At 39.9% G+C, this 22,441-nt stretch overlaps 1 protein-coding gene across 31 annotated transcripts in view; it reads right to left on the bottom strand.

Annotated features, from left to right (window-relative positions):
* The window catches only part of CSPP1 (centrosome and spindle pole associated protein 1), a 131,016-nt gene extending 110,588 nt beyond the window's left edge, over positions 1–20,428 (bottom strand). For 22 of the 31 annotated variants that reach the window (XR_013397299.1, XR_013397298.1, XR_013397300.1 and 19 more), the window contains exons 1-3: positions 20,322–20,428; positions 9,448–9,556; positions 7,214–7,313 (exon numbers count right to left, since the gene is read on the bottom strand). Coding sequence is in view for 26 of the 31 variants with exons in the window: in XM_015145493.3 (XP_015000979.3) it covers positions 7,214–7,313; positions 9,448–9,546 (199 nt within the window). In the remaining 5 variants the exon portion in view is untranslated. Of the gene's footprint in view, positions 1–7,213; positions 7,314–9,447; positions 9,557–16,391; positions 16,525–20,321 lie in introns of all 31 variants that reach the window. The other 9 variants (XM_077943734.1, XM_077943736.1, XM_077943746.1 and 6 more) reach the window with 1 other exon arrangement.
* Between the last annotated feature and the right edge of the window lie 2,013 nt (positions 20,429–22,441).

Raw genomic sequence — 22,441 nt, 5'->3', positions numbered from 1 at the left:
AGAAAAAGACAACAATGCTGCCAGGATGATGCCAACACACTGCCTTCCCATCCAGGAACAAGCAATTTACAAATTTACAAAAAGCATATGTTTAAGGTGGCTTTTACTGCTGTTTTTCAATTCTACTGGGTGGGTTTATGTGGAAGAATGGAAAGAAAAACATAATTCATTTTCATTTAAATTATTACTCATATATATATATATATATATATATATATATATATATATTTTGAGAAGAAGTCTCGCTCTGTTGCCCAGGTTGGAGTGCAGTGGCGCAATCTTGACTCACTGCAACCTCCGCCTCCCGGGTTCAAGTGATTCTCCTGCTTCAGCCTCTCAAGTAGCTGGGATTACAGGCACCTGCCACCCCTGGCTAATTTCCATATTTTTAGTGGAGACAGGGTTTCACCATATTGGCCAGGCTGGTCTCAAACTCCTGACCTCATGATCCGCCCACCTCGGCCTCTCAAAGTGCTGGGATTACAGGCATCAGCCACTGCACCCAGCCTATTATTCATATTAAGTTAAAGTTTTATTTACTAACTGTATTTGCTTTTCACTATTAATTCAAATAGTATTATAAAATTGTCTTAACAATTTTATATAATAAAATATATATAAATATATAATCTCTTCTAAGTTATTTATAACTTTATTAATTTAATGTTTAGTCAACAGAAAACACTAACTTTTTCATTCTTATTTTTGTCATCTTGTACCATTTTATGGCGTTAGAGCTAAGTCACAGATATAAAATTAGGAACTGTATAGAACAATGTAAATATCCTATTCTTTTAAACCATGCATTAACAGTAACATCTCAATTGACGTAATGAGCTAAGGAACACGGTGAGGCTTACTTATTGGGCTGTTGTCTTCTGGTGGATCTAGTAGCAAGTAAAGCATTCGTGTCACTTTAGGGTCATTTGAAGTGATGTCACTTCATCAAGTATAACATCAATGACCCTAAGATAGTTAACATTATACTTCAGAACTATAGTAATTAGAAGTAATTGGTTTCTATAGCAGTTATGGCTTACATAAAATACTTAAGACTAAAGTATATAACTTCTTTAAAATTAACTTACCTTCTAACAGGGCATTCATCATAATTACTCTATGAAACAGATTACCATGGAACTTTTACTTTCTTTTCATTATTATACTATCATAAAAAGCATTATGTAAAAATAATCGAAAGACAAATTATAGGACATAATAATAGGCCTTTACATAATGGGTGACTTACAAGGAGATGTGACTAATTGAGGAGACACTGCACTCTTAAATTACAGCTATAAAGGTATTACTACAAGGACCCATTTGACTCATACAAAATGAATAAAAACTGTAGAAGAGTATCTGTGATTTAGTTTACAACAGGATAAACCTAAGACAAAGAGGACTGATAATTAAAACTATAAGCCTGGGTGCTGTGGGTCACACCTGTAATCCCAGCACCTTGGGAGGCCGAGGTGGGTGGATTACTTGAGGTAAGGAGTTCGAGACCAGCCTGACCAAGATAGTGAAACCCCGTCTCTATGAAAAGCACAAAAAAAGTAGCTGGGTGTGGTGGCAGGCACCTGTAATCCCAGCTACTCAGGAGGCTGAGGCAGGAGAATCACTTGAACCCAGGAGGCAGAGGTTGCAGTGAGCCGAGACAGCACCACTGCACTCCAGGCTGGGCAACAGAGCGAGACTCCGTCTCAAAACAAGTAATTAAAACTATAATTAGACAGATGCAGTGGCACAAACCTATAGTCTCAACTACTTAGGAGCCAGAGAAGGGACGATCGTTTGAACCCAAGAGTTCAAAACCAGCCTGGGCAACATAGCAAGACTCTATCTTTACAAAAAATTTAAAAATTAGTCGGGCATGGTGGCCTGAGCCTATAGTCCTAGCTAGTCGAGAGGCTGAGGCAGGAAGATCCCCAGAGCCCAGGAGTTTTAAGCTACAGTAAGCTATTATGGTGCCACTGCACACCAGCCTGGATGACAGAGCAAGATCCTCTCCCTTAAAAAAACTGGGTGGTGGGGGGAACTATATGTTTTAGGACCTTCACAAATTTGTATCATTTTAAAAAGATTAATGGGAGCATTTAAAAGATTAATGTAAGTATTTCTCAACAATATTGATTATTGTTAATAACAGTAATGGTTGTTAAACAATAAGTTAGTAAGAATTTCTTTTAATGAAATAAACACAAATATTATGCCTAGAAACAGTTTAGGGAGATAAAAGATCTTTTATAGATCACTTTTAGGTGACTTTCTCTTAATATTACTAGTATGTAAGTTATTCTGACAAACTCCTTATTAAAGACATTGTTTCATTAGCTTATATGAACTAAATCATGTACATCCTACATGTAATAAAAAAACTGGACTGTTACTTTCTCTTGGCTTGGAAAAGAAAAAAGAAAAAAAAGTAAATGGCCTTTGCCTCTATTTCCTGGGAAGTAACCTCTAAATCCTTAAAATTTTCCACACAATGGGAAGGTCTTTATTATTCACGGTGGGCACCTTGGACCACACCTAATAGTTTACACTAACAAGGTAAATCATTGTGAGCCCCTAGTGGGTTTGACCTTAAAATTTACCCGATGATGGGAACATCTTTATTATTCACAGTGGGTACCCTGGACCACACCTAACAGTTTATACTAACAAAGTCAATCATTGTGAACCCCCAGAGAGTTTACACTACAGAGATGACAAAAATGGGAGCTGGTCATGCCAGAAAAACCAACCATGTGATTTGAGGGTTGGGCCTTTGTGCCAGGTGACATCAGCCAGGCGCAAGGGGAATGAATGTAGCAGGGCTGGAGATCAAGCCAAGAAGCAATGATTCAACCAATCATTCCTACATAAGGAAAATCCAGTAAAAACTCTGGACACTCAGGCTCAGGTGAGGCTGGTTGGCAATATGCTGTATCCTGTCACATACTGATGTGCCAGGAGGGTAATGCCTCCCTGAGACTAACAGATACTCCCAGACCTTACCCTATTTGTCTCTCCCTTTGCCTAGTTCTGATTTGTATACTTATGCTATAAAACTGTGACCATTAAATATAGCACTTTCTTGAGTTCTGTGAGTCATTCTTATGAATTATTGAACTTGAGGGGATGGGGGAAACCCCCAAATTTATAGCCAGATGGTCAGACCTGAGGGTGTCCTGGTGACCCTTGGATTTGCAACTGGAGTCTAAAGTGAAGGCAGTCTTGTGGAGGCCTATGCCCTTAACCTGTGAAGTCTGGTCCAAGTCACTGTAATGCTACCTCGAATCCTTTTATGAAAGGTATAAATAGTGGTAGAAAGAATCACATGGAATTAACCATGAATATCATCAGTATCTAACAGAAAAGAATTTATAAAATCATAGTGTTGTATGATAGTTGTACTATGAGCTATCAAAGATTGTTTTCATTGGATAAAATGAGTATGTCCAGTTTATATATCACTGATTACTACACTATGCTTAATTACTTATTCAAACTATGATATTACAGTGCTTTAAGTCAATACCTCATTTCCAAATTTGACCTACATTAGACCTGTTTTTTATAATTTCTAAATGAGACCACTTAAGGAAAACCCTTAGTTGCCAAATAATTTTACATTTTTCCCAGTGTGAGAAACTATGTATTTGACTGAATTTTAAAGCCACAATTAATCAAGCAGGAGGTCAGTAACTAAAGCTTATGCGGTATAAAATTAGTCAAATTATATACTGTTCTTTAATAAAATTCCATGTGCATCAAAAATTATTAATTATGGTTTCAGATGGCAATGGAAGAAGCATTCCATGAAAATCAAAGTCAACACACCAAAGAGAATTGGTTTTATTTTTGCAATGGGGACATTAACTCGTTGGTTTAAAACATCTTTTCCAAGCAGTAAGTGCTGCACACTGTGCTAGGCAGTGGAAATACAATAGGAGGCAAGTTAGCATGTCACTGTGGTACAAAAGAGAAGCTGAATGAGTTCAAAACTACTCTTCAAAAGGAAAACCAATCCTCTAGAAGCACATGACAGGATTGACCAACCCAATCTAGCAGAAATAATAAGATGGAACATTTATCATACAAGAAAAAAAGAAGTTTGACGCAGAGACTAATATGATCAGATTTGTTTTATGCAAATATATAAAAAACACACAGCAATTTGGTAGAGGGGGCTAGACTGTAAAACAAAACAACCACCAAAAACACTAGGAAGCTTTTACAAAAATCTTACAGACAACAGAGGCCTGCATAAAAGAAAGTCAGTGGGATTACAGTCAAGTGACCTTATTTGAGATTTACGCATCAGAATCAACTAGACTTGTGTAACTGCTTGATATAGGAGACAGGAGATGACAGGAATCAAGGATGACTAGGCAGCCAGCTCAGTGAGATGGGGAGCACTTGAAAGTTTGACATGAGTATAAGTTAATTTTGCAAATTTTGATTTTGAGCCCATGCCATACATGACCATACAAGTACAGATGTCCAATAGAAAATCAGACATATGGATCAAGTTCACAATAGAACCTAGGACTGGGATAAAGATTCAGAAGTCATGAACACACTAATAGTAAATAAAGCCGTGTGAGCGGATATGGACACTCGGGGAGTGTATAAGATGAGAAGTCGGCCTAGGTCAGAGGCCCAAGTAACACCAATTAATGAAAAGGCAAAGGTCACCATCTTTTAGTTATACTTTTAACTCTCCATCATATGTGAATGTAATAATCAAAGAATAATTCCTAAGACAATTCAAAAACCTACATTTTTTTTTTTATTGAGATGGAGTCTCTCTGTCGCCCAGGCTGGAATGCAGGGGCACAATCTTAGCTCACAGCAACCTCCACCTCCTAGGTTCAAGTGATCCTCCCACCTCGGCCTCCCAAGTAGCTAGGATTATAGGCTTGCGCCGCCATGCTGGGCTAATTTTTTTGTATTTTTAGTAGAGACGGGGTTTCACCATGTTGGCCAGGCTGGTCTTGAACTCCTGACCTCAAGTGATCTGCTGGCCTTGGCCTCCCAAAGTGTTGGGATTACATGAGCCACCATGCCCAGCCCGAAAAACTACTTTTAAAAAGATGGAAGGCCAGGCACAAGTGGCTCACACCTGTAATTCCAGAACTTTGGGAGGCCGAGGCAGGTGGATGGCTTGAGCTAGGGAGTTCGAGACCAGCCTGGGCAACACAGCAAAATGCTACCTCTACAGAAAATATGTGTATATATAAAAAAGTCAGCCAGCATGGTAGTGCTCACCTGTAGTCTCAGCTACTTGGAGGCTGAGGAGGGAGGATGAATCACTTAAGCCTGGAAAGTGGAGGTTGCAGTGAGCCAAGATTATGCCACTGCACTCCAGCCTGGGTGACAGAGTAAGACCCTGTCTCACCAAAAAAAAAAAAAAAAAAGATGTAAAGGAGAAAAAGAAATTAATATTTATTGTGTACCAATTATGTGCCAGCCATCTTTTCACATATTTAACTTTCACCCATAACGACTTTTTGAGATAGATGTCATAAGGAAACAAAGTTTAGCTCCTGAGAGGTCATAAAGGTGCCACAGCCCAATCCAAAGCAAGCTGTAACCCTAGAATTTAAAACGGATTCTGATGAACCTTAGCGACCTTAGTGCTTGAGATAACCTACTATTAAACTTTTTAAAAATTATCTCTTGGAATAATTAAAATTTAGATTCATAAAAACATAGCACTGGAAGATAATCAAACTTATTTCACAGAAAAAAAATTGAGAGCCTTAGAGATTAAAAAATTTTACCAATATATAATACTTTAGTTCACTCATGTTACATATTATTAATTTATAAGAGATTCAAAATGGAAAGTTATCCGTATATCTGATATTAAAAGTAGGGCACTCACTTTGAGCTATTTGTCTAATGGAGAGACAAAGCTTACTAACCATTCAGTTTCTTGGCTGGCATCCCCTTGTATCCACTGGCACACAAAAACAATTTAGGAGTATACCTACAGACATGAAAAGCTGTCCATTTGAGAACAATGCTTTATCCAAATGAACTTATCATAGTTGACTTTCTTTTTGTGAAAAAGTTTGTCATCATCAATAAATCACAAAATGCACACTAAAAATATTCATACAGATACAGATCAGGCACAGTGGCTCACGCCTGTAACCCCAGCACTTTGGGAGGCCGAGGTGGGTGGGCAGATCACCTGAGGTCAGGAGTTCAAGACCAGCCTGGCCAACATGGCGAAACCCTGTCTCTACCAAAAATATAAAAAATTAGCTGAGTGTGGTGGCATGCACCTGTAATCTCAGCTACTTGAGAGGCTGAGACAGGAGAATCGCCTGAACCTGGGAGGAGGTAGAGGTCGCAGTGAGCCGAGATCATGCCACTGCACTCCAGCCTGGGCAACAGGGCCAGACTCAGCCTTGGGGGGAAAAAAAAAAAAAATATATATATATATATATATATATATATATATATATATATTCATACAGACTGGGGACAGTGGCTCAGGCCTATAATCGTAGTACTTCGGGAGGCCGAGGCAGGAGGATTGCTTGAACCCAGGAGTTCAAGGTAATACTGAACTATGATCATGCCACTGCACTCCAGCCTGGGTGAGAGAGACCCTGTATTTAATAAATAAACAAAAATTTTTACGTATTCATACATTTTCTTTTTTTAAAATGTATACCTATCAACAAGCCAAAATGTGGTAAAAAGTTTCCAAATATTTTCATACCATACCATAATCAAAGCATTAGTATGGCTACAGTATTAACTTCTTTACAACTCCAACATGATCATCAATAATTAAAACAGTCTTTCACCAACAGCATTTTGTACCCTTTAAGCATATTTAATTTTTAAATGAGCAAGTTCACCATTTTCAGTCAACAAATAAAAGTTTCTCTTCTCTCTCTCTCCCTCGTACTCACACACACACACACACAAATTCCTTTCAAAGTTTTCAATTTTTAAAGTTATGTTATATACAACTACTTCTATAAGTTCCACAAATCATAACTAATGCAGTATCACATAAAACAAGTACAAAGTTTTCAGTATGAGTTATATTTCATATGTAGACCATATTGACTTATATAAGATTCCAGAAAGAAAAATTACTAGGATTCCAAATAAATCTTTTTTTCTGATAAGACAAACCTCTTTCAGAAGAGCCCACTAAGAATATCTTAAAAGAAGTTTAGCACATCTAATGACATACCTAAGGAACCCCTGGTCTGTTGACTATTTGGTGGTATGTTTTCTTTAGCCATAGAGATCAGTATCTTACTGTTTTCAGAAAGCTTCTCTGACAACTTGTCCTGAAAGAGACATAAAGTTTACAAAATCAAAGGGGAAAAAAAAAACCATGAAATATACAACCCACCTCAAATTTTAATTAAACAGCTTGATGAAATTACACAGTACATCATAAAAGAAACTAAGTGTAAGGTTTGAAGAATTAACCAAAGGTATTTGATTTTATAACAGATATTCTAATATTTAACTCATTCACTTACCAACAAATATTTACTGAGTTCCTATTAAGTGCCAAACATTTTGTCAAGCGTTGAAAGTATGTAAGTTTTAAAAAATACAAGAATTTCTGCCATCATGAAGCTTATAAACTATTGGGGGGACACATAATTAACTCATGATTAGATTACGTGATATATAGACAGTGGCAGCAAGGGGTTATGGGAAAAGAAAACAGATTAAAGTAAGGAGGCCCAGAAATGGTGGGGGAGGGACTACAAGGCCTCACTGAGCAGGTGATACTTGAACCAAGACTTAAAATTACTTATGTACAAATTAATATTAGAAATTATAGCAAAACTGTCTTTAAAGCTATGTACTCCAAATTATGTAACTCCAAAGCCATAAGCTGGTCCTAAACACTGGAGAGTGGTTAAGAGATAGACTCTGGAGCTGCATAAAGGTTCTACTCCTCAATCCACCACTGTGTGGACCTGGACAAATTACTTAACTCCTGTGAGCTTCACTTTCTTAATCCATAAAACAAAAAATTTTCACCTACTTAACAGGGATATTATGATTAAATAAAATGATACATATAAAGTCCTTGGCATTCCTGGTACATGACAGGTTATTATGGAAGAAAGGCAACCTATTATGTTGGTTCCGAGGACAAGCACTGGAGCCAGGCTGCCAGGGATCAAAGCCTAGTTCCACCAACTCTACTGCTTTAGTCTCATTACTTAACTTGCCTCAGTTTACTCATCTGGAAAATTACAATAACAGCACTTACCTCATAGATTACTGTGAAATATAACCTCTTAAGAATATGCCTTGTCCATAGCTAGTACTCAATAAATGTTAGCCATGTAAGTAAAATTGTAATTAGAGCATCTATAGTATTTGTCATTTCAGCCAAGATACCTTTGTCCAGGACAAATGCTAAACCAGAAAAAAACACTGGACAACAGGTAAACCAGGATTATCTTGAACAAACCAATATATATGGTGACTTTCATTATGATGAACCATATGACACAGATTAAACTACATGCTGTATCTTATTACACACACTGAGCCCTGAGAAGGTGCCACAACACTCTAATCAGGGCTGTATTCTCAGAGCTTAGCATAGTACCTAACACAATCTCAGTAAGTATTTGCTAAATGGATAAATCAGTTTCACCTAAACAAGGAAAGCTTTAAGAAAGCCTTTCAGACATTGCTTTAAGAAACAATTATTTTAGGCTGGGTGCAGTGGCTCATGCCTGTAATCTCAGCATTTTGGGAGGCCGAGGTGGGTGGATCTCGAGGTCAGGACTTCAAGACCAGCCTGGCCAACATAGAGAAACCTCAACTCTACTAAAAATACAAAAATTAGCCAGGCATAGTGGCGGGCACCTATAGTCCCAGCTACTCATGAGGCTGAGGCAGAAGAATCACTTGAGCCTGGGAGGCGGAGGTTGTGGTGAGCTGAAATCACACCACTGCAGTCCAGTCTGGCCAACAGAGTGAGATTCTATCTCAAAAAAAAAAAAAAAAAAAATTATTTTAAGAAATTTATATTAAGAAATACAAATAGTACGAAATAAATTAATAAACTCACTTTTGTAGATTTCAAAAAAACTTTTTAAACTAATTAAATCGAATTTTTTCACACAGACCATAAGAACTTGCTTTTACAACTATTCTGTTTATGTTGCGGAAGTTCTTTGTAATGGAACTGGTCTCATAATCATTTTATAAACCAAATAATTCTTCAACAAGAGATAAGAGAAACACTGTGAGATATAAACCACCACAAAATAAAAACTGCATTCAAAATTATTGCAATCCTGTCTGGAGTTAGGCTCCCAGAATGACAGCATAGAACGAAACAGAAGATTCTCACTCATAGAAGAGGATATTTTGCATTTACACAGGAGTAATCTCCATAGACAATTATAATAAAACATGTTCAAAGAAAATTATTAAGTTTACCTTCATTTCCATGTAAGGTGGATCACTTTCCAACTCTGCTTTGTCTTTGGCCAATTTGGCTTTTCGCTCTTCGATAAATTCATCCAAATTATCAGCCATTTTGCAGATTCTTTTAAAAAAATTTCAATGAGCATATCTGTATCACAGTATTTTTAGCCTAATTATCAACATGTAGACTTAGCCCACATTTAGTTTTCAATCTCACTTATCAAATTGAGAAATTCAAACTTAAGATTGATCATAAATACGCCTGCCTACTGCCTCTCCCAACTTCCCCAAAAAGCCTACAATATACTTTAAAATATCTGAAATAAAAAGAAAATGAAAAACTACCACCACCCTCCATATACACCCCCTCCCCGGCAAAAAACAAAGGCAAGCAAACAAAAAGTTCTTTAAATCCTTAAGCCAAAGCACTTTAAAAATAAATAAATAAAATAAAAAGTTTTTTTTAACTATTGGGAGATAATTTCTGACTTACAGAGAAGTTACAGTAATAATACCAAGAACATACAAAGATTCTTTATTAATTCCCTATTAAGATTTTGCTCCACTTGCTTCATCCTTTGCTTGTGCACACAAGGTCATTCTCTCTATACACACAATTTTTTCTAAAATTATTCAGAGAATAAAGTACATATATCATAGCCCTTTGCCCCTAAGCTCTTCAGTGTGTGTGTCTTAAGAACTGGGTTATTTTCTTATATAACCTCAACATAATTATCAACTTTTGTAACACTGATTTTTTAATCTATTGTCCATATTCCACTTTTGTCAACTGACTCAATAGCAGCCTTTAGAGCCTATTTTCTCTAATTCAGGACCCCATCTAAGTTAGGTATTGATTGCATTTCCCTGTTATATCTCTTTTGCCTTATTTAATTTGGAATATCTGTCTCTACCATCTTTTTGTCTTTTACCAATTTACACAGGTGAAAGAATCCTGTGTAATAGAACAACCTTTACAATAGAACATCCCTTATCTGGGATGTGCCTGATGTTTCTTCATGACTAAATTTAGATTATGCATTCTCATCAGATATATTAGGTGAAATTTCAAGGTGTCACAAAAAGAAGGCACATGATATTTACCTGCCCCTCGTTAGTGACAGTATTTTTTATCATATGGTCAAGATGTTGTCTAATTTCTGAACTGCTAAACTGTTCCTCAAAGTATAAAGTACCATATTACATTCCAATGTATAAGAATGTATGTGGGTTGTAATGACAATTGCAATTTCTACACATTCTTGCCAAGGTGTGATATTTTCAGTCATTTTTATCTTAGTCATTCTATTGTGTATTTAGTGGCATCTCTGTGAGGTTTTAATCTGCATTTCTCTGAGAACTATGATGTTGAGCATCTTTTCATCTATTTATTTACCATACATATAATCATTGGGAAAGTATCTACTCAGATCTGACCTTTTGTTAAAATTAGCTTTTCTTTCTTTTTTTTTTTTTTTTTTTTTTTTTTTGAGACAGGCTCTCACGTTGTTTCCCAGGCTGGAGTGCAGTGTTGCCATCATAGTGTACCTTCTGCCTTGAACTCCTGGGCTCAAGCAATCCTTCCACCTCAGCCTCCTGAACAACTAGGACTATAGGTAAGCACCACCATCCCCAGCTAGTTTTTTCATTTGTTTGTTTATTGCAGACACAGGATCTCACTATGTTGCCCAGGCTAGAGTGGTATGATCACAGCTCAATGTTACCCATTCAATTCCTGGACTCAAGTGATACTCCTGCCTCGGCCTCCTAAAGTGTTCGGACTACAGGCATGAGCCACGAAGCCCAGCAGGTTGTTTTATTACCATTAAATTGTAAGATTTCTTTATATATACTTAATAAAAGTCCTTTATTAAACTTGATTTATTTTTACAAAGCAACATTTTACAAAACTTGCTTTGTAAAAATATTTTCTGCCAATCTGTGCTTTGTAAGTTTTCTTGATATATTTTTAACAGTGAAAGTTTTAAATTTTTATCAAGTCCAATTTAACAATTTTTTCATCAGTTTTTTAATTTATTGTTTGTACTTTTTGTGTCCTATCTAAAAAAAAAATTTTTTTTTTTTTTTTGAGACTGAGTCCTGCTCTGTCGCCCAGGCTGGAGTGCAGTAACGCAATCTTGGCTCACTGCAGCCTCCGCCTCTCGGGTTCAAGCAATTCTCCTGCCTCAGCCTCCTGAGTAGCTGGGACTACAGGCACATGCCACCACGCCAAGCTAATTTTTTTGTATTTTTTGTACAGATGGGGTTTCACCGTGTTAGCCAGGATGGTCTCGATCTCCTGATCTCGTGATCCGCCTGCCTCGGCCTCCCAAAGTGCTGGGATTACAGGCGTGAGCCACCGTGCCCAGCTAAAAAAAATCTTTGCCTAACCCAAGATCACAAATATTTTCTTTTATGTTTCCTTTTAGAAGTTTTTAGTTTTTTCTCTTACATTTAAGTCTATGATCCATTCAAAGTTAATTTTTGCAAATCTGTAAGGGTCAAGACTCAACTTTTTTGCATATGAATAGAGTATTCCAGCACCATTTTTTGAAAGGACTAACCTTTCTTCATTTAACCTAGAATTTTTTTCCAAACACATCTTCCAAAGTCCCATGAAAGTTAGCATCTAATTGGGTACGTAGAAAAAAAAGAAGCCACTAATGATCAACATTTTAAGGCCTGGAAGCTAAATGTGGATAGAATCTTGGACAGAAGTAAGTCAGAGCAAGTTGGAAGATTTAGAAAGGTTTGGTTTACATATGTTAAAAAGTTGGAGCTAGTAAGATGTGCTACTGGAAATTTCCAGTAGATGGTTATAAATTTAAGATTCAAATTCAAGAAAATGAACTACATTAACTATGTATTTTAAAGATAACAGTTGAAGCCACAGTAAATGAGCACAGACAGGGAAAAAGAGAGATGACCCAGAACTAAACAACAGCCAGTGTTCACTTGAGGGAGTGACAGAAGAATTGAAGCTGGGGAAAAAAAAAAAAAAGGAATAATTAAATAATAATTAAAACAGGGACATGAAACAAACCCAATCAGCATAATTAGTTGAGGAAAAGAGGAGAGATACAAAATAGAACTAGTGAACAGTATCAAACGCAAGCAAGTTAAAGAAAAAAAGCATCCACTGAACTTAATGTTTGGGATAATAATAATTTGTAAAATATATATATACACACACATAATTGTAGAAAAGCAGGCTTTACCTAAAAGAATATGTTGAAACTTATAACTGGTAAACAGTACCTAATGTAAACTTCATGCTATTATTTACTACCAAACGAAACACTGATTTTAAAACATAGCTTTAGGCTGGGCTTGGTGGCTCACACTTGTAATCCCAGCACTTTGAGAGGCCAAGGTGGGATCACTTGAGCGCTGGAGGTCAAGACCAGCGTGGGCAACATAGTAAGATCTCATCTCTACTAAAAATAAAAATAAAAAAAATTAGCCAGGCATGGTGGTGCATCCTGTCGTCCCAGCTATTGGGGAAGCTGAGGCAGGAGGATTAGATCACTTGAGCCCAGGAGATCAAGGCTACAGTGAGCTTATGAGCATGCCACTGGACTCCAGCCTGGGCAACAAAGCAAGACCCAATCTCAAAAAAAAAAAAATTAAAAATTAAAAAATATATATATTTACATATATAGTTTTAGCAAAATATATTTCAAATCAACAAAAGTTGATACATTCTGGTCAATTTCTTTTGTTGTTTTTTGTTTTTTAGAGATGAGGTCTCACTCTGCTGCCCAGGCTGGTGTGCAGTGGCACGATCATAGTTCACTGTAACTCTGAACTCCTAAGCTCAAGTGATCCTCCCACCTTGGCCACCAGAATCACTGGAATTACAACTGCCAGCCATCACATTCAGCTTATTTCAGCATTTTTTTTTTTTTTGAGACGGAGTCTCGCTCTGTCACCTAGGCTGGAGTACAGTGGTGCAATCTCGGCTCACTGCAAGCTCTGCCTCCTGGGTTCACACCATTCTCCTGCCTCAGCCTCCCGAGTAGCTGAGACTACAGGTGCCCACCACCATGCCCAGCTAATTTTTTTGTATTATTAGTAGAGACGGGGTTTCACTGTGTTAGCCAGAATGGTCTCTATCTCCTGACCTCATGATCTGCCCGCTTTGGCCTCCCAAAGTGCTGGGATTACAGGCATAAGCCACCATGCCCGGCCTATTTCAGCCATTTTTAATTTGCTAATAGTCACAAAAGATTCTTCCTAAATCTTTCTGAAACAAAGATTTCCTAAATCCTAAAAATTCTGAACAACTCAACAGCAAACAAGTTATCATGTTTAAAAAAATCAATCCCTAAAATCCTCTAATCTTCCTAAATATTCTATGTCTTGATAGGAATAAAATGATGAGATAATGCATATATTTTGCTATAGAATTTTGCACAGAATTTAAACAGAAATATCATTTATCTAGGCTGGGGGCGGTGGCTCACGCCTGTAATCCCAACACTTTGGGAGGCTGAGGCAGGTGGATCACCTGAGGTCAGGAGTTCGAGACCGGCTGGCCAACATGGCGAAACCCCGTCTCTACTAAAAATACAAAAATTAGCCAGGCATGGTGGTGTAAACCTGTAATCCCAGCTACTAGGGGACACTGAGGCAGGAGAATTGCTTGAACCAGGTAAGTGGAGGTTGCAGTGAGCCGAGAGCATGCCACTTCACTCCAGTCTGGGCAACAGAGTAAGACTCCGTCTTAAAAAAAAAAAAAAAAGAAAGAAAGAAATGTCATTTATCTAAAAAGAAAAAAAAGCAGTAACATGCCACCTTCACACGGAACTAAGGTTTCCATACAACCTATTAACAATTATTAACATGTTCATTTACATGTTGGTCTAACCAGGCTTTGAAAGATCTCCCTTTTGAATTTATAGATGCTTATACATATATATATATATATATATATATATATTTTTTTTTTTTTTTTTTTTTTTGAGACGGAGTCTTGCTCCGTTGCCCAGGCTGGAGTGCAGTGGCGCGTTCTGGACTCACTGCAAGCTCCGCCTCCCGGGTTCACGCCATTCTCCTGCCTCAGCCTCCCGAGTAGCTGGGACTACAGGCGCCCGCCACCTCGCCCGGCTAGCTTTTTGTATTATTTTTAGTAGAGACGGGGTTTCACTGTGTTAGCCAGGAAGGTCTAGATCTCCTGACCTCGTGATCCGCCCATCTCGGCCTCCCAAAGTGCTGGGATTACAGGCTTGAGCCACCGCGCCCGGCCTAGATGCTTATATTTATCTTTACTGTAATTATTTAACATTATAAATTATAGAACAGATTTTAACTTGCAGTAATCAAAAGTACAAAAAGTACCAATAATAAAACATACTTTTAAACAACCATAGTAAATATAGCATATGCCATAACTAAAACGTAAGCTTTATCCGAGATATAAGTACATTTCTAATCACTTCTAATTTTGTCCTATATCTAATCCAATTAGATTATAATGACTTTAATATTAAAGAGTCAAAGACACTAATGAGTCTTCTCCTGGTAATGATCTCCAGTCAAAGACCACCAGGAAAACTACTACAGTTAAGTTGGATTTACTACTCATTGCATTAAGGAATGCACAGAGAACACACACCATGGGGAACCCTGTGGTATTGTGGTAAGAGGGTATTGGAAAAGACTTATATGTGTTGGGTGATTTGGGAGAAGGCTTCATTTAAGGAAGTGGAGTTTTGCTCAGGATTGAACACTGTTGGAAGTGGGGTTAATTCTATGATGGTACCACTCAATAAATCTAAAATATAGGGGGAGGCTAATGCTGTAACTGGTAAACAAGCAGTAGACATTCACATCAGCTGGGAAAGGGAATGTTTGGTATCTTGTGTCTTGGACAACATTTGTCTGTGTTTGGACACAATGATGGAATGTTTTTGTCTTGATCCATCATAGACACAGAGTGGCCTTATCTGATGTTGACATTCTGTACAACAGTTTATCTTCAACAGAAAAACACAAAGTTACTGTGAATGCCAGGCTAGTTTCTAGCAATACTAGTTTCTAGATGTCAGATGTCACGGCCATTTTTCTTTTTCTCACTCCTAAAAGCATGTGATAACTTACATAAAACATATTTCAACTACACAATTATTCAAGAATTACTTGGTGAATCACAGAGACAGGGTTAATAAATATGGCATATGTACAATATACAGTAAGAAAGTTTGTAATTTAAGGATTAAGTTGCCAAAAATAAATCAGCTGAAAGAAACCTAAATGAGATTATTTATATCTCTGACACTCTACAATATAAAGTCACTCACAACTTTTTTCAAGACATCATGCCCAAGTATTATTTCCCCAGTAGCTGTGTACATAGTATGTAGATAATAAACAGTTCTCAGGAAAACAGTTTAATTGAAAGAACTGGGTTTGAAATATATTTCCATCACTTACTGATCTCAACGTGAATGACCTCAAGTATGTTCCTTAACATACCTATAGATTATGCCTAATCTATAAAACGGAAATATCATTTATTCTAGTATATTATGAAGAAAAAGCAAAATAATGCATATAAAAAGTATGACAGAGAACCTAACACTTGGAAATCAACAGATCAGGCCAGGCGTGGTGGCCCATGCCTGTGATCCCAGCACTTTGGGAGGCCAAGGGGAATGGATCACCCGAGGTCAGGAGTTTGAGACCAGTCTGGTTAACACAGCAAAACTCATCTCCACTAAAAATACAAAAATTAGCCAGGCATGGTGGCACACCTCTGTAGTCCCAGCTAATCAGGAGGCTGAGGCAGGAGAATGGCTTGAAACCAGGAAGCAGAGGTTGTAATGAGCCCAGATCACGCCACTGTACTACAGCCTGGATGACAGAGCAATACTCAGTGTCAAAAAAAAAAAAAGATCAATTCTTTTATTGTTTATTGTTGTATCTTTATAGTCTTTGCATATATGAAGATTTACCTCTTAAAAACAGAGCCTGTGGCCGGGCGCAGTGGCTCACACCTGTAATCCCAGCGCTTTGGGAGGCTGAGGCTATCGGATCACGAGGTCAGGAGATCAAGACCATCCCGGCTAACACGGTGAAACCCCATCTCTATTAAAAATACAAAAAAATTAGCCAGGCTTGGTGGCAGACACCTGTAGTCCCAACTACTCAGGAGGCTGAGGCAGGAGAATGGAGTGAACCCGAGAGGCAGAGCTTGCAGTGAGCCGAGATCGTGCCACTGCACTCTAGCCTAGGTGACAGAGCGAGACTCTGTCTCAAAAAACAAAACAAACAAACAAAAAAACAGAGCCTGCAAACATAAAGTATGCTGAGATTTAAATCATCAATAATTGATACTTGGTTATCATAATCTATACCAACTTCTCTAAATCTTAACCTTTGGCTCGTTATGCTTATCATATAGATATAAGCAGACCAGAGCATACCCATTCTGCTAAGTCTAGTCAAATCCAATAAACAGAACCCAGTAAGAACTGAGTTTGCCCAATTCCTTCTCCCAAATTCATCAGTCACAAAAAGATGGGAAAATGTTGCTCCTATCCTTTTCCCTCTCAAGGACTGGAGTACAAATTTCCTTCCCACTATGGGAGCATGAGAAACGGAAAATGACTCCCCTCCTAAAGCAAGACATTGTGCTAGAGGCTGGCGTGATCAAAAATATAAAATGTGGCCGGGGCATGGTGGCTCATGCCTGTAATCCCAGCACTTTGGGAGGTCAAGACAAGCAGATGGCTTGAGGTCAAGAGTTTGAGACCAGGCCGGCCAACATGACAAAACCTCATCTTTACTAAAAATATAAAAAAATTAGCTGGGCGTAGCAGGAGGCTGAACCATTGCTTGAAAACGGGAAGCAGAGGTTGCAGTGAGCCAAGATCACATCACTGAACTCCAGCATGGGTGACAGAGTGAGACTCTGTCTCAAAAAACAAAAAACCAAACAAAAAAAACCAATGTGTACATATGTATATATGTGTGTATATATGTATGTATGTATATATGTGTATATATGTATATATGTGTGTATATAAGTATATATGTGTATATAAGTATACATGTATACGTGTATATATGTGTATATAAGTATACATGTATACGTGTATATATGTGTATATAAGTATACATGTATACGTATATATATGTATATATATAAACATGATTCTTGTCCTCAAATTTGGACAAGATAATGCCCCCTGCCACAGCGGCTGACAGGGGTTTAGGAGCTAAATGTGAGATATCCATAATGGATGCACTGGAGATATGAAGAAAACAATCTAAAAATGTCTAGAACTCAGAATAGAACCCAGGCTGGAAATAAAGATCTAGCAGTATATAAAATAATCATTAAGGCTGTGGGAGAAGTTTTGCCTGGAAAAAGAGACCCTAGAGTAGGGGAACAGGACCTAGGTGTCAAAGTGTGATAACATGTGGGGTAGGGGGAGGGGCCAGTGAAAGAGCTTTAGAAGAGAGGGAGGGACAAAGTGTGATAACATGTGGGGTAGGGGGAGGGGCCAGTGAAAGAGCTTTAGAAGACAGGGAGGGACAAAGTGACCAGGACAATGTTTCTCACTTCTCATCCATCCAGAGATCTGTCTACCGCATGAAAGGTTCTCCATCTTTCTCCTGGCAGATGGCATCCACATGAGCAACTTCCTCCCATGGGTACACCCAAATTTTGACAAATTTCCCTAATATTGCTAACATGTAAATACTGTTGCTGGGGGAAAGAGGGAGGCTGGGAGACAGGATACAAAGAGAGAGTGAATAAATATATAAAACCATGTTGAAGTCTTTCAGCAGCTACTAATAATACACCCTTAATGGTGATAAAGGGCAATAACATAAATTAGCCTTAGGGTTATGCCAAATTGCTGAAACACTTGCTCAAACATCCTTGCCTGCCACTCAGAAAAGTACATCAGAACCTAAGTCAGAATGATGTTAAAAGGATAATCTGGGGCTGGGCACGGTGGCTCAAGCCTGTAATCCCAGCACTTTGGGAGGTCCAGACGAGCGGATCACGAGGTCAGGAGATCGAGACCATCCTGGCTAACACGGTGAAACCCCGTCTCTACTAAAAATAATACAAAAAGCTAGCCGGGCGAGGTGGCGGATGCCTGTAGTCCCAGCTACTCGGGAGGCTGAGGCAGGAGAATGGCGTACACCCAGGAGGCGGAGCTTGCAGTGAGCTGAGATCCGGCCACTGCACTCCAGCCTGGGCGACAGAGCGAGACTCCGTCTCAAAAAAAAAAAAAAAAAAAAAAGGATAATCTGAAATCTGCTCAAATGTGTAACAGTTAAATAATATTTGTCTGAAAGCTTCATTTGAGAAAAACTGTACCGAAAGTGGCCTGTTTCAATTTACTCTGTCTAAACGCACCCACTGCCTCCCAGAAGGCTATCTGGCAGAAGACCCAAACGTGGCCTGGCATGTGGCTCAGGGCCGTAATCCCAGCATTTTTGGGAAGCCTAGGCAAAGGCTTCTGACTTGAGGTCAGAAGTTCGAGACCAGCCTGGCCAACAAGGTGAAACTCCTTCTCTACTAAAAGTACAAAAATTAGCTGGGCGTGGTGGCATGCACTTGTAGTTCCAGCTACTCAGGAGGCTGAGGCAGGAGAACTGCTTGAACCTGGAAGGGGGAGGTTGCAGTGAGTCCAGATGGTGCACTGCACTCCAGCCTATACAACAGAGTGAGACCCTGTCTCCAAAAACAAAACAAACAAACAAACAAAAAATTGATCCTTGTGGAGCATTTCAGTAGATATTTAATCACCAGAAAGCTAGCGACCTCCTAGGGAGAAGAATGATACGGAGAAAATACCTCAGTAGCTTCCATGGAGCTTGTTAACATGACAAGTCATTCTTTCACACAGAACAGAGCCTAAATAACTTGTAAAAGGCCTAAATTAGCATTTTACAAATTCCTATTGGTTGCTTTTAGGCCCCTGCATTTTCCATGGTGTTTGGAAACCAGGTGGTGGTTTACTTCAGAATTTAGTCTTCCCCGAAATCCTAGTTAAGCGTCTTAATCCTACAATCTTGAGAGCTAGCCTCTCTCAAAAGATGAGTTCCATTAATAACATGTACTGACAACTGGATTCAAGTCCCACGTAAGATTCCTAAAATCAAGGCAGTTAGAAACAAGAGGTTCAAGCTCAAGCAATCGGGCAATCACGGGGGGAAATACGGTAACAACAATACCGAGCTACAGTGAAGATTAAGTAAGTTTTACTAGCAAAGCAGTGCGCACAAGCACTCCCACGTTAACAATAACAAGCACCGAGGGGCTAGAAAGGCGCCTGGGGAGGCTTGACAGAGCAGGGGAGGCCTCGCAGTTGGGTAGAGGAGGCGCGTGGGAACCAAGGCACTGCTCGCCCTCAGGCCCTGGAGGTGACTGACTAGGAAGCGTCAGTGCGTCGTCAGGCAACCAGCTAACAACAACACCGCGGGCGGCAGCGACCACGGTGGCCCAGGAATCCCGACCGTGTAACCAGGGCACCTCCCCGAACCCGGCAGCTGCAAGACCCCTGCTCACAGGAACTCCCGCCCCCAACCCTCATAACTCAGTCAATGGTGCCCGCCTCTCGGCCGCGAGACCCCAACTCTCCACACCCGTAACTCGGGCACCTCCCCCACCGCGCCCAACCGCCACGATGCCCCCTGCCGACAAGAAACCACCCCCCTCTTCCACCCCCAGACTCCAAAGCCTGTAACTCCGGCACGTCGCCGGCCTAGTTGCCTCGAGACCTACGCCCCGAGGGAGTCCCTGCCCCTACCCCCGCTCCGGGGCCGCGAATGCAGCCCCAGGACTCTCCACTCTCAACCCACACCACACCGCACGACACCCCGCAGCTCACGCTCCCCATCCGCGGCTGGCTGACTCTTACTCAGGGGAGCGGGCTCCCTGAGACCGGGAGACGAACAGTGCTCTACAGGATCGTCGCGAACCGAAAAGGTAGCAGCCGCCACCTGGCGCGGAAACAGCGCGAAAAACCTCCGGGCTTGGGCTCCGCCCCTCAGGCCCAGCCCTCCGCCTGGTGCGGCCCCGCCCTCACTGCAGGCGGCCGCGCGGCAAGACATCGCCCCCTGCTGTCCCGGAGGCCGCATAGCTGCCCGCTGCTCTCTCGGTTCGCCAGCACCCTGGCAGGGGACTTGGACAACCCGTTCTCCCGCTTTGCCCAGGGGCTATTAAACCGTGGGGGCCACTTCTCAGGCTAAATCTACTTCAGCCTCTCCAACCTCCCATGCACCAGCCAGCTTGGGAACAGTGTCAGAGCCTGGAAAGAAAAATGGGGAGGTAGTGAGAGGAAAAATGTTGGCATACCTCTCTAGCCCAGGAGTGTCGTCAACGTTGGGTCCTGGGCTTTCCTTATCATTTTCAACATGTTATTCAGTTCACCCCAATACAATAGCATATGGCCATATGCTACTACTAGAAAAGAGACCTCTAGTTTCCCAGGAGAGTGGAATTAAGGGTAGGTATTAATGTACTATTTTACCCTAAATTTCTTTGTAAGATGGTTTTAAAGCAAATTTTCTTCAACTGAAAGTGCCAAAACAGCAAGCTGTGGTGTGGATTCGATAATTCCAATGTTTTTGTCTTAACTGATTATTACAACGCATTGTAACAGTTACAGAAGCACCTACAGAGACTTAAGAGACATCATGGAAGGAATGGTCATTGGAGTGTCAAGAAAGAGTTCGTGGTCGATCTCACTGGACTGTATTTTTAAAGATTAATATGAGTTCCCAGGCAGAAAATGTAGGAAAGAGCATTTCAAGCAATGCTGACCACATATGCAAAGCCAAAGGAAATATATTTGCATTGCTAGAACGAAAAGTTTCAGGGGGGACTAAAGAGAGATGAAGCTGGAAGAGGTGCGTAGGGGCCAGGTTGTTAACAGCTGTGGTGCTATCTTTTCTTTTTTCTTTTTCTTTTCTTTTCTTTTTTTTTTGAGACTGGCTCTGTCTCACAGGCTGGAGTGGCGCGATCTAGGATCACTGCAACTTCCGCCTCCTGGGTTCAAACGATTCTCCTGCCTCAGCCTCCTGAGTAGCTGGGTCTACAGGCGCACACCATCACGACTGGCTAATTTTTTTGTATTTTTTTAGAGACTTCACCATGTTGGCCAGGCTGGTCTCGAACTCTCGATCTCAAGTGATCCGCCCGCCTCGGCTGCCCAAAGTGCTGGGATTACAGGCGTGAGCCACTGCGCCTGGCCTGTGATGCTATCTTTTCAGGAAAGGAAAAAAAAAAAAATCTTGAACACCTATGCTAGGTGCTAGGAGATAAAACAAGGAACGCAGACCTGCTCCCTGTGTCTTGAAACTTAAAATCTTGCATGGATAGAGAAATGAGATGGAGAAAAAAGAAAACCTAAAACACGTAAACTAATTTAAAAAAATAATTGAACATTGTATTAACTGTAGGAAGAAAACAAACCAGTTGCCGAGATTAATTACGCTTTGGGAACAAATGCGGTTCACAGGAGTACCAAAGATTTAACTGTAACCTATTATAAGAACTGAGTACTGGACATTTTCAGAACAGTAATGGCACATAATTCACAGCAGTGCCAAAGATTTAACTGTAACCTATTATAAGAACGGAGTACTGGACATTTTCAGATCAGTAATGGCACATTATGCATATGTAGATGTTAATTTTTACCGACACCCAAAAAGACATGACAATAGCAATCAAGGAGTACCCACTGCCTCCTGGCATCGATAGAAAAAGCCCATCTGCAAGTTAAGTGCCAAGCCACCACGAGCCCGTTAGCTTTTACGCATGTGCAGTGAGTCATCTTGAAGTAAACTGGAATGCCATGTTTATCTTCCTCTCAACCAGCTTCCAGAACGACTTTTAGCTCAGTTGTACAACAGACGGCCTTACCCTTTAGTCTTTCAACAAACTTATCTCATTTAAGGTACCTAGACCCACACAAAAACACTTTCTGCCCTCCACATCCCACCGTTAAGGCTCCAACTACCTTTAATATGGCGG

The sequence above is a fragment of the Macaca mulatta genome, chromosome 8, assembly GCF_049350105.2.
Source record: "Macaca mulatta isolate MMU2019108-1 chromosome 8, T2T-MMU8v2.0, whole genome shotgun sequence".
NCBI classification, from domain to species: domain Eukaryota; kingdom Metazoa; phylum Chordata; class Mammalia; order Primates; family Cercopithecidae; genus Macaca; species Macaca mulatta.
Note: the sequence above shows the minus strand (reverse complement) of the source record. Positions and strands in the feature narration are given on the sequence as shown.